A 19,258-nucleotide genomic window follows, 5' to 3' on the forward strand; every position below is an offset into this window, starting at 1 on the left:
ATAGAATCCTGACCTCCTAACTCTCCACCTACCCAAATTCTACCCTGTCAAGATTGGGGTACATAACCACTTCTCTAAGCAACTACACCACCTTTCTCTTCTCTGATGTCATAGCTGGAACCACACTGCTCCCCTCTGGGTCTCTCCTGATTGTTTTTATGGGGCTGGGGCTGCCCCCCACTCACACAGCTGAAAGCTCTCCCACAGCAGAGGCCACTCCTGCAGTCCCTGGTGTTGCCTCAACATCAAGCTCATGAGAAGCCCTCGATCACGACTCACTGACAGACCAGTGACAAATGTGGCTTGACCAATGTGTCCTGAGCTAAAAATGTAATGTGCAGCCCATTTATAATTCCATGCATTATAGAACACTGCTTCTAAATAGGTCACTCAAAATTGTGGCTGAAATGATCCCAAAATAGACACAGCCCTTCTTTTCTGGTCCTGTGTCATTTCTAGATGTGAGCCTCCTCTGAGTACCCCAACTCCATTACCTCTCGGATCGGTTACCTGCACCACTGTTGCTAAGCAGGCTGGCAGAAAGCTCCTCTGCTCCACTGAAGCTCAAGAAGGACATGCCGTCACCAGGCTGGCAGGAAGTGCTGTGCCTGCAGAGAACAGAGCCCAGCCACCTGCTTAATGCAGATCATCACCTCTTTTATCCTGCTCACTCTGTATCCCGAGGGGCTTTCATCAGAAGAAGGCCTAAATATTTGGCCACATGGGCTGGCGACCACTAGGAATCATATCACAGACACCAGGCTGTGCTGCTTGGTGTGTGTGCCAGTCCGGCCCCCTGTAGCTTGCTCCTCCTGCCCTGACACCCCAAAATTGCTTTCCCATTGCCACACTAGACTAGCTACCCTTCTGTCCTAAGCCTCCCCCTGCTAACTGCAACAGGAGGGTGTGAGTGCTTTGCTAGAGGTACCAAGTTAATCTGATCAAGAGGGTTGTGCCCTGCCCGTATCCCTCATCTATCCCATAGGATATCAAGGTGACTGGAAAAGGAGCCAGACTGCTCTTTCCAAAGCATTTCCTAAATCATCACAGGAATGATGGGTCCAGGTATAACCCGGGCTCATGTTTGGCAAGGTTTCAAGGACTTTCCTCCTACATTGACTCTCTTTGAATGTTTTGTAACACACATTCAGAACTCTGGTTCAAAATGAGTTCTTCCTATATTCACAGAACTTGATTTCTATTGCTTTTAGCATTACCTTCTTCTCAACAGTGGGATTTCTCAATGACCAAAATGACAAAAATCACAGGCAGACTGCCCAACATCCATGCCCAAAACACACAGCATGAATCACCTGCCTAAGCACTCATTTTCTCCCTAAACAGAGGCTTAGAAGAACCTCATGTTTGAGGTTTACAAAATGCGCTTTGAATTAAAGCTAATGCTAAAGGACGGCAAAGGTACCTTTTCTGGGAAAAACACCAGGCTGTTTGCTTTGTACTTGGCCCAGTACAGAGATGAGGCTGACCGACCAAAGGACCTGACCTCACACTGCTTCTCCAAGTCTAATAAACATGTCATGCTGTCACAAGTCTGTTCTGCACGTGGTCCTGGGTGCCAGAGAGTGGTCTCAAGGTACCTTCCAGAGCCCTGTGCACGTCCTCACCTTCCGGCAGCTTCATGATATGCTAACTCCAACAGCTCTGCAGAGGAGTGAGTTGGGTCCCTCTGCCCGCTGCCCTGCAGCTCCGCCATATTCTGTCGGGTCTGGTGATGGATCTGGATGGCCTCTCCGGATGGTCCTACCCAGACAAAGATCCACTGAGATCACTCCCACCCGACAGCTAGTGCTGTGCACTCAGCTATTTTTCTTCTTTCCAGCTGCTGGGATACGGGTGTTGGAGAGATTGAAAGAAGAGCACACCACAGAGGAACATTACACATGATCCTAGCTCCCAGATAGAGCATCTCCTCTTCCAAACAGGCCTCAGCCTCCTGTGGGGCCCACGTTGGTCATCCTGTTCAGCCTAAGACTATTTTAGGAGCCTCTGTCTCACGCATGACAACTGAGATGCCATAGAGAAATACATGAGTACAGGAGGCCAGGGCCCTTCCCAAGAGGGTTAACACAAGCTAAAGGAGAAGGAACAGACTTGGGAAACACCTGTGACTCCATAAATACAAGATAGTAACAACTGTGACTGGAAGAATCAGATGATGAATAAGTGCAAAAGAGACACTGAGTAGGAGATAAATCAGAATTAGTCAATTCTACTAAAAAATGCCTCCTGGAGAAAGAATTTGTAGAGCTGAGTGTTAAACAAGGTTAGCAGGAAATGAAGGAGAGGGCACCTGGGTAGAAGAAATTATACATGTGAAATCCCAAACGTGGAAAAGGCCAAACCTGTGCAGGAGACAAGATGAGCTTCGGAAAGCAAAGAACCCCTGAGGATCCCATCTGGGAAGGTAGGGAGCCTGGCAAAGGAGGCCTCAGCTATCAGAGGGCCAGGTGGGCAGGAGGTGAGACAGACAAAGGGAGCAAAGCTGGGAGAGTACTGTTTTAGTAAAGTGTGTGTGACTGGTGGGAGTGAGAAGAGGTGAAGGTCACGGAAGAAATGCCAAAAGCTCTCATAAGGGAACTTGGAGGGAGCTAGCGGACCTAACAATGGAAAGACACAGACACCAGAAAGAAACAAGACATGTGACTGATTATGGCAGAAATAAGAGGGGCAGAAAGGGGGTTGGGGATGGCCCCCAATTACAGCCAAAGCAACCAGATCCATTTCTCACTTATTTAACTTATAATACTAAAACCAGGTACAAAAGAAAATAACTAGATGTTTCTAAACATTCAGCAGGATGGCTTCCATGAAAACCCCTGGAGTTTAATACATCTGTTCCTTCTCAGCCCTGTACAAGCTCATTAAATTGAAATTTAATTTTAGCCACAGATGATAAAACTTCATGGTCATCTTCTTTAGGACAGAGTACAGACCAAAAAGGGTAGGCTAAGAAAAACAGTGAATTTGAAAAAAATAATAAAAATTTTGATTGGTTTTTCAACTTCATTTAAATGGAATCATACAGAATATACTCTTTTATATTGGGCTTCTTTCATCAAGTTTGTAAATTTAAACATAGGCTTGGATATGGTTGTTGTTCATTTTAATTAATTTCTATATGGCATCCCATTATTAAAAAGGAACCCATTTGTTTGGCGTTTCTTTTTTTTTCCAATTTATTTAAACTAAAAATGAAAACAGAAATAGTTCACTCATTTCTCAAATTTTTTTTCCAGTTGTCACAGACTGGAGAGAAAACAAAGTAACATAATAACTGTGTAACCAAGAAAGTAATTATCAGTATTCAGAGAGAACTGGGAGAGGAAGGAAGGAACAAGAATGAGGGACGCTGGTCTGAAGAAAGTGGGTGGCAAAGTACAGTGTCCATTTCAAATATAATTAAAAAAGGAAGCCCGTAGGTCTACACAGCTGGTTAGTTACAAAGCCCACTCCCAAGTGTGTCCTCAGAGCTCCTCACAAGAACCCTTGTGGTAGGCAAAGTGGGCGTGGTCATCCCCATCTTACAGGTGGGACACCAGAGGTGCAGAGAAGTTGAGACACTTGATCAGGGCCACATGGCTGATTTCTGCTGAGGACCAGGACTAGGAGTTCCAAATCCTGGGCTCTTTCCTGAGCCACTTACCCACAGGAACTTACCCACAGGAAAAGTGTGCATCCAGCGCCTTCTGTTGGATGTGAGCTTCATGGGCATTCGTGAGGGGGCAAAGGGGTTAATCAGTGCCCGCTGGGGCGTGTATCCCCCAGTTCGAACATGTAGCATGGACTCTGCGCTGCCTACGTGGAACCTCCCAGGTGCACTAGAGTCTCGCTGTGGTGGCTCCATCATGTTCTCCATGACGTCTGCTGGTTACGGTGGAGTTGAAGCACAAAGAGAAAGCATACAGCAATAGTGAAACCAGAACTAGGCGGACCGATTGGCCAACACCAATAAGAATCTTGGACATCATACACATTAGGGAGTGAGGGAAATGATTAAAATCGCCAAACTATAAAGAAATAAAATACTGGGTTTATTTACTTTTCAAATACTTAAAAACAGTTTTCTTAAATGTTGTGTTAATAGTAGGAGTGATTTCAACAGCCTTTAGTGATATTTGGGAATTTACTGGAAAAGCCAAAAAGTAATTCACTGGAATATTGTAAGGCAATGCAATCTACAAACCCTTAGAAGGGAAAAAGGGGAGTTCTGATTCCTAAATTACTGGCCCAATGAAGTCACACCCAAACCTGACAGGGAGGACTCCATAATACCAGGAGACTCTGGACTTTGAGCTAACGGGCAACAACCAAATCATGGAACTGGCACTGCCTCCCTTGGGGATGGGTTGGTATATTCTGTATGTGGGAGGAACAATAAAAATAGATGTTTGTGACCAAAAGGGCAGACCCTGGCAGGGATAGTCAATGTATTCATTAAACCCATTTGATTTTCCTCTTAGGCACATAATGAGTCTACAGTTTCTAGCCCCTTTGCACTGGGGCCAAATAACAGTTCCAGCCAACAGAACACACATACATGCAACATGCTCCAGATGAATACCTGTACCACAAATATCTCCAAGCATGATATCTATTGTTTTTTCCTCTGCTGTGGCAACTTTGGAGATCAGTATTGATGATCATGGTTTCCCGGGATAGAAGGAGCCTGGGGCCCTGAATGACTGGGTAGATCAGAAACCCTTCCCATTGACTCAGTGGCCTGGACATGAGTAAGCAATCAAATGTTACTGTGTTAAAGAAAAAATTCTTGGGAGAAAAGAATGTAGAAATAGATGCATCCTGCCTTGACTAGGCAAGGAAATGGCATGATACTTAGACTGGACCAGTTAGTCCAATGATGACAGGCAGATTCCTATTATGTAGAGGGAGGCGGCATGCTACATAACCTGAGTGGATCAAAGAACTGAAACCCACAACTAGCAACCCTGGTGTGCATCCCATGTTCACTAAGCAGCCACCGTGTTCAGAAATGGTCTAGCAGATGCAAATTCGAGGGCATCAAGGAAACTGTCTTGTCCACCATTATCTACCCAATCCTACCAAAGAACCTGGTGCATGGTACTATTTAATTCCTTAAGCCGATCCACATGTAAGAAGAGAACATTCAGACTGTCATGAAAGCTATACTTTTCATTGTAAATTAATGAACTGATGTGTTGGTTTACCAAATAAAAAAGAGTATGGTCCAGTTAGTAATCATGGAAATAAAAGGAGAAAACCCAACTAAAAAAAAGATGAGTAGATATGGTTTGAAAAGGATGAGGAATAGTACTAGGGGATAAAGTGAGTCAAAAATACATGTATAAGAGAGGAGAAATATTTCCTATGTTGCATTGGTGGGGTAGACAATCCCTAAACATAACAGAGAGGTAGGAAACTAAGGGCTTGTAGATTGCATTGGCTTACAACTTTCCAGGTGAATTACTTTTTGGCTTTTCTAATAAACTCCCACAAACCACTAAAGGATGCTGAAATTAAGAAAAGTATTTTCAAAGCTACTTGGAATAAAAGCAACATTACTTCCTTGGAGATGTGGCTTTTAGAATAACAAGGGTTTTTAAAGGTTTAACATTTAGCTTATTTTAACTTTTGCTACAGACTGTACTAAGAATATTTTCAGCAAAATGGGAGTAATTATCATGCAAACTTAGAAATATCCAGAAAGTGAGGAGAAGCTAGCCTAGAAATGTTCAAATGTACTAAATTCCTTTGAATACTAAACCTAATTAACGTAGGTGACATAGTTAACTATTCTATAGTCATGTAGTTAAATATCTGCTCCTTTCTCTTTTAGGATTTCCCTTTTACAATTTGAAGCAATCAAAAAAAAAAAAACCCCACCAAAACTTTTGTCAGCAGTCAACAATTTTCCTGGGCCTTTGCACAGTGTGTATGATGCCTACTGGATAAGAGAGCCCCACTCCTCAGCCCTGAGGTCCTTGGAGCCAGTGGCTTCCCCTTCAGTGTGCTGGGTCATAGAAAACCATCCTTGCCCATCAGGAACCCTTCTGGGGCCACAGGAGGCAGCTGTGTGTACACAACATTCCTAAGACAGTGATCAAAAGTCAGGAGGGCTTTGCTTCCTTCCATTTATACAACGTTCTTGAAGTAACAAAATTACAGAGAAGGAGAATGATTAGTGAGAGGGTATGGCTATAAAGGGGTAGTACAAGGGAGCCTTGTGGTGATGGACTAGTTCTGTATCTTAACTATGGAGGTGGCTACATAAGTCTACACAGTAAAAAAAGGCATAAATACACACACACATACACAGACACACAAACACAGACACACGAATGAGTGCATGTAAAACTGGTGAAATCCGAATAAGCTCTATGGATTGTGCAGTGTCAGTTTCCTGGTTTTGACATTGTGCTATAATTATGCAAGATGTCATTAATGGAAAAAATGAGTGAAAGGTACATGGGACCTCCCTATATGTTTTTTGCTATTTCCCAATGAATCCATAATTATTTCAAAATAAAAATGTAAAAAAGAGTCAGGTGGGGCCTGTATATGCTAATTACAGAGGTGCTGCATGGCAAGGTAAGATACAGGGAAAGAGCACCTGTGTTCCTTAGCACACGCCAGGTAACAGGTAACTACAAGGAGAAATCTGAGAGTGGAAGAGAAGACAGAGGGTGTTTTAAATATGCATGAATGGCAATGGCAAAGAAATAAGCAAACACCTTTGACCCCAGGCCTAGGAAAAGCTTCACAATAACACATGGAAAGGTACACATTTATTGTGATGGGGGAAGAAATGTTAAGAGGCAGGAACAGTACAATTCACATACATGTGCGGCTAAGGAGATTCATGCTCATTACGCTAGCATGGAAATAACTAAGACGTGGGACTTAAACCCCCACCCGGCCACACATCCCAGATCCCCATTAGCTGTCCTAGTTCTGCCCAGCTCCACCCATGCTTCAGTTCTCTGACCTCGAGTGCTGGTATAGCCCAAGGAGCTGCTGACTTCATACTGGTGTAGGTGGGGGTGTGGGATCATCAGGATGTTGGCGCTCCTGCCCAGGGAGCTGTCGTCAGAAGCCTGGCTCCTCACTTCCTCACTGGGCAGCGCACGGCTAGGCAGGGAGGGGCTGGATGAGACATCACAGGAGCTGGCACTCTTTCGACTGTGACTCTCCCGCTCTCGCACAGACCTGACAGGTAAGAGACACCAAGTTACCACCAAGCAAGGGATGCTGACCCACCAAGAATTAAAACTCCAAAATCCATTACCAGACAAGACACTTGGGAAACATTAAGAAAAATCCCCAGTGAGATCTATGAGTGGGCAATAATATAGGGGATGCTTTGTTCTGAGCAGCTTGAGAATTTTGTGTAAGAAAGGGGGGAAATGCCCTGAAAACTACAAGACACTCATGAGAGAAATTAAAGAACATACCAATAAATGGAAACACATCCCGAGCTCATGGATAGGAAGAATTAATTTTGTCAAAATGGCCATCCTGCCTAAAGCAATCTATAGATTCAATGCAATCCCTATCAAAATACCAACAGCATTCTTCAACAAACTGGAACAAATAGTTCTAAAATTCATATGGAACCACAAAAGACCCCGAACAGCCAAAGCACTCCTGAGAAGGAAGAATAAAGCTGAGGGGATTATGCTCCCTGACTTCAAGCTCTACTACAAAGCCACAGTAATCAAGACAATTTGATACTGGCACAAGAACAGACCCATAGACCAATGGACCAGACTAGAGAGCCCACATATAAACCCAAGCATATATGGTCAATTAATATACAATAAAGGAGCCATGGACATACAATGGGGAAATAACAGCCTCTTCAACAACTAGTATTGACAAAACTGAATGGCTGCATGCAAGAGAATGAAGCTAGATTATTGTCTATCCCCATACACAAAAGTAAACTCGAAATGGATCAAAGACCTGAATGTAAGTCATGAAACCATAAAACTCTCAGAAGACAACATAGGCAATAATCTCCTGAATATAAACACAAGCAACTTTTCTCTGAATGCATCTCCTCAAGCAAGGGAAACAAAAGCAAAAATGAACACATGGAACTACATCAAACTAAAAAGCTTCTGTACAGCAAAGTACACCATCAACAGAACAAAAAGGCATCCTACAGTATGGGAGAATATATTTGTAAATGACATATCCAACAAGGGGTTAACATCCAAAATATATAAAGAACTCATACGCCTCAACATCCAAAAAGCAAATAATCCTATTAAAAAATGGGTGGAGGATATGAAGAGACCCTTCTCCAAAGAAGAAATTCAGGATGTTTTATTGCCCTTGTCTAGCTTGGATTAACACATAGTCTACAGGCACACACCTGATCATCTACATTTGCTCTCTTACAACACTAAACTATGTTTTCTACCTTTATCTTGTATCTACCTACCACTTCAGCATTTTATTAAAAATAATAATAATAAAGAGAGAAATGTGGTATCCACATATAAATCAAGTATAAAAACCAAATGAGTATTCATATTTGAACTGACTGTTTATAGTTCATAATGCATGAGCAAAACCAAAAGTTTCTGTGATGACTGCCCTTGTACTGTTCACTATGTAACTTATTCATTATGTAAGAATTTGTTCTCCATGTAAGAACTTGTTTGTTATGCCTCAGAAGATTGGAGACTGACGAAAATTAGGCTTGGGGTGGACTAATGATTGTGCATTGAGCATTGACTCCCCTATACGGAATTTTATTGTCGTTAACAACCATTTGATCAATAAATATGAGAGATGCCCTCACAAAAAAAAAAAAAAAAGGACAGACTTCCAATGGTAAAATAAATAAGTAACCGGGATGTAATGTATAGCATAAGGAATATAGTCAAGATATTGTAACAGCTTGGTAGGGTGATAGCTGGAACCTAGAATTATGTATATAAATGTTTTATCACTGTGTTGTACACTTGAAACTAATGTAATGTAATACTGTGTGTCAACTACCCTTCAATAAAAAATAATTATCTAAAAAAAAAAAAAAAAGAAATTCAGATGGCCAACAGGCACATGAAAAGATGCTCCACATCACTAATTATCAGGGAAATGCAAATAAAAACCACAATGAGATATCACCTCACACCAGTAAGGATGGCCAGCATTAAAAAGACCAAGAATAACAAATGCGGGTGAGGATGTGGAGAAAGGGGAACCCTCCTACACTGTTGGTGGGAATGTAAGCTAGTTCAACCATTGTGGAAAGCAATACGGAGGTTCCTCAAAAAACTAAAAATAGAAATACCATTTGACCCGGGAATTCCACTCCTTGGAATTTACCTAAAGAATACAACTTCTCAGACTCAAAAAGATACATGCACCCCTATGTTTATCACAGCACTATTTACAATAGCCAAGATATGGAAGCAACCTAAGTGTCTATCAGTAGATGCATGGATAAAGATGTGGTACATATACACAATGGAATACTATTCAGCCATAAGAAAGAAACAAACCCTACCATTTGCAACACATAGATGGAGCTGGAGAATATTATGCTCAGTGAAATAAACCAGGCGGAGAAAGACAAGTGCCAAGTGATTTCCCTCATTTGTGGAGTATAACAACAAAGCAAAACTGAAGGAACAAAATAGCAGCAGACACACAGACTCCAAGAAGGGACTAGTGGTTACCAAAGGGGAGGGGTGTGGGAGGGCAGGTGGGAAGGGAGGGAGAAGGGGATTGAGGGGTATTATGTTTAGTACACATGGTGTGGGGGATCATGGGGAAGACTGTAGCACAGAGAAGGCAAACAGTGAATCTGTAGCATCTTACTACACTGATGGACAGTGACTGCAATGGGGCATTGGGGGGGACTCAATAATAAGGGTGAATGTAGTAACCACATTGTTTTTCTTGTGAAACCTTCATAGGATTGCATATCAGTGATACCTTAACAAAAAGAAAGAAAGGGGGGAAATGACTGACAAGTCTCATGTGGCTGAAGTCCTGAGACCATAGCTGTAAAAAAGTGATCGCTTTGGTCCCACTGGATCCCACCAATCAATCTCGTATCACTGAAAATGGGGTAACCAGACATGATACAATGTGATACAAGAGAAGTATATAGCACCACCTGAGGAGTCTTCTTGTACCAAAAATTGAACCTAAATCTTACCAAGCCTCTAAGATAACTGCCAGTTTACAGGAAATTCAGAGAATAGAGGATAAGTTAAAACATTATAAGGCAACAGTCAGCCAAATGAAGAAAGCAAGACACTCTATGGTCACAGAAAAAAGACATTCCAACTGAATGCAATGTGTGTGTCCTCTTTATATCCCAATTCAAACAAACAAACTGTTAAAACACATTCTTGAGACAACTGGGAAATCTGAACACAGGCTGGCTATTAGAAGATATTAGAGAATTCGTATTATTTTGTTACTTGAGATAATGATTTTTTAAAAACTCTTACTTACTGGAGACATATACTGAAGTATTCACAGTTGGGGAAAAAAAATAGGATGCCTGGAATTTGTTTCAGAATACTCAAGCAAAATTTAAAATGAGGGGAAGTAATGAAACAAGACTGACAACACATTAACTCTTCATTATACAAGTCTCCTAAGTATGTTTGAACATTTCCTTAATAAAAGTTAAAAAAAAAACAGTATACCATATTAAAACATAAAATTCCCTAAGGGGGAAGCCTCTGGAAGCAGAAGGAAGAAGGGTCAAAGGAGAGAAGCCCAATGGGGATGCAGAAACTCAGATGGGAAGAGTTAGCAATTACCAACAGGGCTGCCCCTTTGCTTCAGAGCTGTTCTCTTTCTGCCTGGAAGGATTTTGTTTTAAGTAAGAGTTTAAACAGCCTGAAAATAGATCCCAGGGGCTGTTCATTATTGTAACAGTAAATATTTGGGCACTAGTACATGCTCAGCCCTGTGCAGAGAACAGAGCACTGATTAGGACACAGTCTGTGCCCTCAAGGAACCTGGGGGCCTCTGAAACAGCAGTTCCATCAGATTGTGAAAAAGAAAACCAAGGATCTTGGACTATGGAAGCATTTTTACTCAGAAGAAAAGCTCTACTGACCTCTAAGCAGCATCTATGTGTGGGAGAACTGCAGTTCACAGCACTTATTCTGAGCTCTAAAATTCTCAGGAATAGATATTAGGAGGGGATGAAGGAAAAGGACAGAAGACAATCATGTGGCCACTTCAAGCTAATTTGCCACAATGTGAAGAGACGGCATGTTATTTCAAACAGCTGTGCTCAGATAAACTTGCATATTTAAGAAATCTGGATGATGGACTCATGGTTTTTTGGTTAACTAGGAAAAAAGGTGAGCTACAGCTTTGTTTTACACATTCATAAAACACTTCTATATAATGAACAAAGCATAAAAACCAAGACCAGAAAGTACCAGAAGAAAATGTAAAATATACATCTCTAACCTTGGGGTAAGGACAGTTTTCTTACACAAGACCCAGAAATGAATATACTGGTAACTCTGACTACTTCACAATTAAAAACTATTATATGATCAAAACACTGTGGAGCAAATTTTAAAAGCAGGAATTAAGTAAAGTCTTTTGCCCTCTATACAGATTAGTGGCAGCCCAGTGAGAAGATTCCAGAATTTGCAAATTGCTTCTCCTGGCTTAAAAAAAAAAAAAAAAAAGCAGAAGAACATTCTCCTTATCCGCGGGACAACATTTCATAGCAAACATGGCTAACAAAATGTCTGGGCCAGAGAACCTGAAAACATTATCTTTAATGATCTACATGGTATGGCTTCTATTTGGCCAATTTAAAACATTTTCAAGGTTGCTCTCCTGTAAGTCCCTACTGGAGTTTTCCTAAGCAATTTTTATATCCACCCAAAGTGAATCTGACAGAAAACCTGCAGGTGGCAAGGCGCTGAGCCCGGGATGGGCCTGGCAGCCTGAACACTTGAGCATCATAGCCATCATAATCTACTTGGATGGGAAGGGCATTCTCAGATTCTTTTGGAGTCCCAAGAGCTGAAATACATAAATAATATGATTATCATTAAAACATATTTCAACCAGATGCCTTCAGAAGGTTGAATCTGCAAGGCACAAGTGATTATCATCATTTCCCCCTGAAAAAAGTCAGGTAAGAACCCATTCATCAGATTGAGATTAAGTGATTTACATGTCAAAGTGACTTAGAAAATAGTACAGCACTAAAGAAAGGCAAAGTTTGGTAGTATTTCATTCTTCTGTGATCCCACTTAAAAATATCTCTTAATGTGTATGTTTAGTACTTCAAAAATTTCTACCTGATCCCTGCAATTCACTAAGGAAAAGAAAAATAAGGATTTGTCATCATTCATTTTGCAGATAACAAGACAAAAATATGCAGGGTGGTAAAGGGACCTTCCAGCCTCCCAGCTTGGCTGTGAACTTTGTGTGTGACCTCACGTAATCTTATTGCCATGGCTTTGCTGTCTCCTTCTAAAAGTGATGGAAGGAGATCTCAAAAAATACTCACTTGTGTCACGGCCATTTTTTGCTTTCTCAGAAGCAGTCTGCAAAATTAAACAGAGAATGAATCACTCCCTCCTCTGCTGGAACAGAACTTATCACAAGGCACAGTATGTAGGTGGCTGCTCCTCAAGGCAGAGACCAGATCTCATCCTTCCCGGTGACTGATGGCAAAGGAGCAGCTAATATGTGACGCCCACCTACCGCAGTGTCAGGCCCTGCTAGGTCCTTTACTTCCCGCCTCACATGTTATTCCCTCTCGTAACTCTATCCCATGGGGGCATGAACCCCAACAGCTGGGAATATTAAATTCTAGAGAGAATAAGGGACTTGCTCAAAGTCACACAGTTAGCAGGTGGCTAGCCCAGCTCTTCACAGACTCTTGATCAGTCCATTGGTATGTTTGTCCTATCAAGGTTAGGTTCCCCCTGACCCCAAGCTGCTCACCTCCCACTTCACCAGAGCGCCCCCACCTGTCTGCCTGCACCTGTGAGGGCTGAGTCCAGTTTGCTGAGGTGGAGAGTAAAGGCAGAGAGAAAACTGAAAGAGCTTTTCTTAAAGAAACAAATCTTTTTTAGGACTCTTTGACCTTCCATAACAATACTTGATTTGTTCTTTCTTTAATATGATCACGTTGCAGAGAATATCCTCTGCATTCTACTTTGCCAAGAATGGCTATAGTGAGGGCATAAAACTTCAGAGGGCAGAAAGGTATACATGACACCTTTCTGGCAGAGTCCCTTCTCCCAGCACTTTACTGCTTAACATGGTTTATTTTAGGAGGAGTATTTATATTCCTCAAAATTAGTATTTTCCCTATTGGAAGAGTAACATTAATCCCCTGTCCACCCAGAAAGGGAAGAAGTGACCCTGATACTACTAATGTAACACAGCTACAATGGTGCAACTTTCGGAGAGTTCCGCTCCACTACAAACAGACAGATGAGTAAGAGAACCCTGGTATGGGGCCTACATACTAACAGCCTGTTTTTCTCTATCTATTACATAAAGAACACTTTTTAAGGTTCCTAAAATTGGTATTTTCATTGGCTGCAAATATATTCCATCAAGTGGATACGTCATGGTTTATTTAGCTCTTGCCCTATTATTTTCAACTTCTCATTACATAAATAAAAATGCGATCTATTCTCATTCAATATCCTCAAGTATTTCCATAGACATAATTAGCCAAATTATTTCCTTAGACACATGGCCAAAAATGGAATTATCTGGTCAAATGGCATGAATGTTTGCACTGCTCTTGACACACATGGCTGCACTGCTTTTCCTAAGTAGTATACAACCACCAGGTACTCAAGAACCAATGGCTCCACCCTTCCTCTGGCATCTGGTACAACTATTATGTTTCAAATCCATTTGTAAGCAAAAAAAAAAGAGAATCCCCATTCTGCGTGAATTTGCCTTTCTTTACTGCTAAGATGTAATCTTTCCTTTTGCTGCAATGTGTCCTCATGTCTTTGTCCCTACAGGTACCTGAGAGGTCTCAGTATCTGAATAAACCAGTCACATTATAACAAAATACTTCTTTCATTATTAAAGAACTAAAAATAGTTCATCATATTTTTGCCAAAGATATTTCTTGCAGTCTGGGGGGTTTGCCTTGTTATTTATTTATGTAACGTAGAAAATTGTAAAGTCCTGAGACAAATTTCTTAAACTGTATTCATGACCATGGAAGGAACAGGGAATCTCAAGACCAAAATAACCACATCAATGAGTGACAGCCCCTGAAAGCTCTGCAGGCTTGTGGCACCTACCTTCTTTCCTGCCAGTTTTATTCGTGGGGTGAAACTATTACAAAAGAGCTGGCTTTTGGACGTGTAGAAACTGTGAAAGAAACAAACAGGGTCATTATCTAAACCCCTTTCATTTTAAATGTCAAGACACAGCTGAAATCCCAACCATGGACCAGTAGCTCTCTCTCAAGTGCCTTTGTCTCAGGCTTTATTCATCCCCAAGTTCTAACCTCTTTTGTAATTACTGTAAAACATTAATTATGCTTTTTAATTGTTCTATACATTTTCCCCCATAAACTGTATCCTGCTAGCATAATTTCTAACTGGATTACAATCTCCTCCTTGTGGCAGGGATTAAATCTAATGCCATGATGCTTTTTCTGCTTTGATACTTGGCATGATGCTGAGCCCAAGGAAGGTCGTTATCACTCACTGACTGATCAGCACTTGGTAAGCAAGGATAACCCAGGTAAGAAAAGAAAAAGGTGGTCTAAGAAAAAATGACAGAAACCATCAAAACCTAATCCCTCTGAAAGCCATATCTCAATGCAGTCATGTCAGGCACACAAGAAAATGGGGGACTCAGCCTTGCCCTGGGTATGCTGAATGAATGAGTGAAGAGAGGCTGGTAGCGTTTTCAATCCCTCAAGCATCTCTCTGTAGTCTCTTTTATCTGCAATTAACTTGTGGTAAAGACATTTTGAATATTGACCAATCCCTACCTTCCATCATAACTCTGATCATAAAAAACACATACACACACACACACACACACACAAAAAAAAAAAAAACAACAAAGGGAGGGGGCAGTATCAACAGATAACCAGTGGACTGTAGGGCAATCCTAATGGCACATTAATTTATAAGAATATAAGAATAACAGCTGCACTCAGACCTGGAGCCCAATCAGTCCCTAGGCCCCTGGGACTTGGCCTGTCAGCAAGGTACCAAGGAAATTACCAAGTGGAAAATGCCACTTTCTTTCTAGATATTAATTATGAAAGATCTAAGCAGTGAAGTGATGTCAGCCAGGAGAATGGGTTTCTATAAGGTTAAGCCATACAAAATTGCTATGTTTGAAGGTCAAAAACAGTCTAATACAACAATTTCAAATGGTTTGAACCAATAGCTACCTCTTTGCCATGAACATCCTGTTCAACCCTAGGTAAACCAGTTAACCTCTCTGGGACGTGGGTCCCTCCCCTGTATAATCTGACTGGATAGTCTCTATGATTTCCAGGACAGATTCCAATTATATCTTGGGATATCACCCAAATCCCAGTTTTACAGCTCTAATGTATCTGATGTTAATTTATTTTTTGGATCAATTTTAATTACTAGCTAATAACACTCTGGGGGTAGTAAGTTCTCACTGAAGACAATCTGATTATGCTTTGAATAAGGTCTCTGGCCTCATGGGAACACTCTGCCACTTCCAGAGAGGCTCACTGACAGGGGGGACCAACGTCCCCTGTGAGCAGCCATCCCCCTCAGGCCACGATCCCTCTTGCCCCTGTCCCTGAGCGGCTCAAGCAAACAAGGCTCACAGTGAGATGTAAAAAGCAGGCCTTGGACCCTCCCAGTTCTCAGATTCTGAGGCGCCTCAAGGTATGAGTCCACCCTCCATCTTAAATGACATCAGAGAGCCAATTTTGGATGAAAAAAATGAAGTGACAAATCAGGATACTTTCAAATTTGAGGATATTACAATGCTTAAATTCATATATGATTTTCTGAGTGCTATAGCTATACTGTCCCTTTATTGTTTCCTAAACTAAACTTAAAACCATGAAATACAGTGTATAATTAAACTGTAGCTATTTTCTTATTGGCCAAAGAATCCAAATGTCTACTCAAAGATTACAAATCCAAAAATAGAGGGCTGGCAAAAAGAAGATATGCTGATCTTTGAAATAAATGAAAAAGAAATAAGCTCAAAATACTATTTTCCCTGAACCATGTTTTTAAAATAATGGTAATATAAACACAAAATGAGGAAGATTCCAAAAGCATCTTATTATGAAGCTGTCACTTTTTCTTTTAGTGACTTCACCAGGCAATGCAATGGCAACATATAAAACTGAGCATTAAATAGTCACACACACACATAAAGTAAGGAATAACACGGGTGACCAGCGAGAGAATCTCACCGGGCTCCTGAGAGAGGCTCACTCAGAACAGGGTAATTACAATGTGATCACTCCATCCTTGTAAAACTGACAGACCAACATTCCTTGCTCATGAAACTGGTTATTCACCCTAAAAATGATTACAACTGACCAGGAGAAACCACCATATGAGGGCAATACGGCCCATAACAAAGATAAGGACATACTACAAGGGTAAAATCAATGTTTCTGATGAATTTTCAAACTGGTCTCCTGCAAAGATTTGCAACTAAATAGAAGCCAAAATTGATGGTTCCATCTAGCTTGAGACATGAGCCAAATAGTCTTTAGTCCCTCAGAAGTGCTGGCTTAAGTCAGACAACCCCAAGAAGGAGAGAATGTTCTGGGTGTACTAAAAAGAAAGCAGCTATTGGTTATTGCAGAAAACACAGGAAGAACTCACAGAAGATGGTGGGGCTGAGTCTTAGAGGGTAAAAAGGCATTTTTGAGGTAAAGGGCAGGCAGAGAGGCCCTTGAGGTAGGAAGACTCAGAAGTAAGAGTGAAATGTGGTATCTACAATGCGGAATGAAAGGGAGAGAGAAAGGTGGGAGAGGAGGCCTCAGAGGTCAAAGGCTGTAGTCTTTATCAAGCCAGCATAACAAATTAGAGAAAAAGAGCAGTAGGATTTGGTTTTCACAAAAATGACTCTGGCAACCTGGTATAGCAATGGTTGATAGATGCTGGTCCTCAGACTCCCAGGATTCCTCGGTGCTACATCAGGGCCTTCTCTGTGAGGACACAGAGGAACACTAATACTTTTTTGCTTTTATGTATTTGGTTCCAGGCAAGACTTCTGCTTGAAGAAAGGGTCTTTTTGCTTAAGAAAAGGAAAGGAAAGAAGAAAACCACTGTTCTAAAAAAGTGATTCTCAATGGGGAGTGGGAGGTGGGGGGATTCTGCCACCCAGGAGGCACGTTATAATGTCTGAGGACATTTTATTTTTTATTTATTGTATTTATTTCTTAGTCTAAATCATCCCCCCCACCCCAACCCAGTTTCCAATGGTTTCAACTGCATTCTCCATAAACCCGCAGCCATTAAAAAAAAAAATCCTAAGACATCAAAAAGAAGTAATAACCCAAGGCCTTTCATTTTTGGCAGACTTATTCCAGGACATCTAGTTCTCTTAATTATTTTCAGAAGGTATGAGCTCTACCTGCACTGCTTCAAAGAAACAGTTAAACTTTCTCCAAGCTTTTTTTGATAGGAAAATCTACTGAGCCACTGTTTCTGCAGACATTTTTGGTTGCCACAACTGGGGTGTGTGCTGCTGGCATCTGGGGGTAGTGGCCAGGGGTGCTGCAGGACATCCTACCACACACCCACAGCCTCCCCACAACAAAGAATGATCCGGCCCAATATGTCAGTACTGTCAAGGCAAGAAACCCAGGTCTCCAGGATGGACTGAAGGAGAGAGACTAGAAACAGACGTGCTAATAAGATATCTGAAGTTGTTCAAAAAGATGAGGCCCGTGACAAGGCAGCGGCACTGGCTGAGGGATTAGAGGCACCGACCTTGAGCTACAGTCAGCTGGAACGCTTAGGCCTCGTGAAGAAGAGGGAATTTTCTACAAATGGAGGAGGCCAGGCACAATGTTGGCTGTTGTGGTCTGTGGGAGTTGGGGGTGGTAATGGAAATAAGTCCTTCAAAATTTGTTCTTATTTTTTTCCCAGTAGACCGTTCTTATGTTACTGTCACTGCTCAGTATGTAGAGCAGCTTTCAGCAAATGTTACAACATTTTCTTGACAAAAGATTTTATAGTAAGAACTTCAGAGATTTAAAAAGAAAATGGCAAGTAGGTTATTTGAAAGTCTTCTCATCTACTCAGAATCCAGATCATACCCACCTGTGGTTTATCCAGTGAGGAATATTATAGTCATCGCCCAGACGAGAATCTCGAGGGGCACTCCGGTTATGGAGCTGAAAGGGAAAAAGCCAGTGCATTTCTAAATCAGCTGCAAAACAAGTAGGACGTGGAACTGCTCCAACTTTTCAGTTTTTAACTATTCTCAAGATCACCCTGATGCTGGAAACTGGCCTTCAGTAAGCAATCTAAAATCTAATTACCTTGAACAATGGGACAGCATGTAATGGTTGCTCCCCCATGCACACCAAGTCCACACCAATTCCTAAAAAAGAAAAGACAGAAAGAGTCTAGGTGGGGTGAGGGGTAGGAAAATGTCCCAATCTATTCATGACATTATTTAAATGGGTCAGGATATGAGGCAAAGCTGACTTACGATCCTACAGTTATAACCTCACCAGTGCTGCCTACACAGTAAAGAAGTAAATAGATGCACTTTGTCTGTTCCCTCTTTACCAAGTTCTGTCAGACTTGTCACTGCTGAATGCTTGCCCACCAGCCTTTGACTGCTTTGCAGATCATGACTTGTCACAAAGACAACAGGGCCTCTGTTACTAAAGTTTCAAGGCCAGAAAGGAAAAGGAACCTTGTAATCTCAGTAAAAGGTAAAACAATCCTGATTTACTTTTACAAAGCAATCAGGATTTACTTTCCCAATCCCATCTCGTTGTTGAAACATAATTAAATGTGGGAGTAGTGGGCACGCTAGGGAAGCATGGCACATCCTGGAGGAGGACAGGACAAGATTATCTGATGGTACTTGACACCACAGGCTGGCGGCACACCGGGTCCTTGAAACAATCCCCCCAAACCCAGTGTCAAATATGTTTGACAAGATACACTAACATATTAAAACCAGCAATTAGGGTATCTGTCTTACCGTGAGCATTTTCCAAACCGATTTAACCTTGGAACTCTTTTTGTCATCAAACACTATTCAATCACCAGATCTG

General features: G+C 41.6%; 1 protein-coding gene across 22 annotated transcripts in view; it reads right to left on the reverse strand.

Moving 5' to 3' along the window:
- The window catches only part of DEPDC5 (DEP domain containing 5, GATOR1 subcomplex subunit), a 112,089-nt gene that overhangs the window by 59,946 nt on the left and 32,885 nt on the right, over positions 1-19,258 (reverse strand). For 10 of the 22 annotated variants that reach the window (XM_057492363.1, XM_057492364.1, XM_057492366.1 and 7 more), the window contains 9 exons: positions 18,509-18,570; positions 18,288-18,361; positions 14,292-14,361; positions 12,521-12,557; positions 11,907-12,027; positions 6,986-7,206; positions 3,679-3,885; positions 1,626-1,761; positions 511-608 (listed from right to left, as the gene is read on the reverse strand). In XM_057492363.1, coding sequence (XP_057348346.1) covers positions 511-608; positions 1,626-1,761; positions 3,679-3,885; positions 6,986-7,206; positions 11,907-12,027; positions 12,521-12,557; positions 14,292-14,361; positions 18,288-18,361; positions 18,509-18,570 — 1,026 coding nt within the window. The remainder of the gene's footprint in view (positions 1-510; positions 609-1,625; positions 1,762-3,678; positions 3,886-6,985; positions 7,207-11,906; positions 12,028-12,520; positions 12,558-14,291; positions 14,362-18,287; positions 18,362-18,508; positions 18,571-19,258) is intronic. The other 12 variants (XM_057492365.1, XM_057492362.1, XM_057492369.1 and 9 more) reach the window with 4 other exon arrangements.

The sequence above is a fragment of the Manis pentadactyla genome, chromosome 14 (assembly GCF_030020395.1).
Source record: "Manis pentadactyla isolate mManPen7 chromosome 14, mManPen7.hap1, whole genome shotgun sequence".
NCBI lineage: Eukaryota > Metazoa > Chordata > Mammalia > Pholidota > Manidae > Manis > Manis pentadactyla.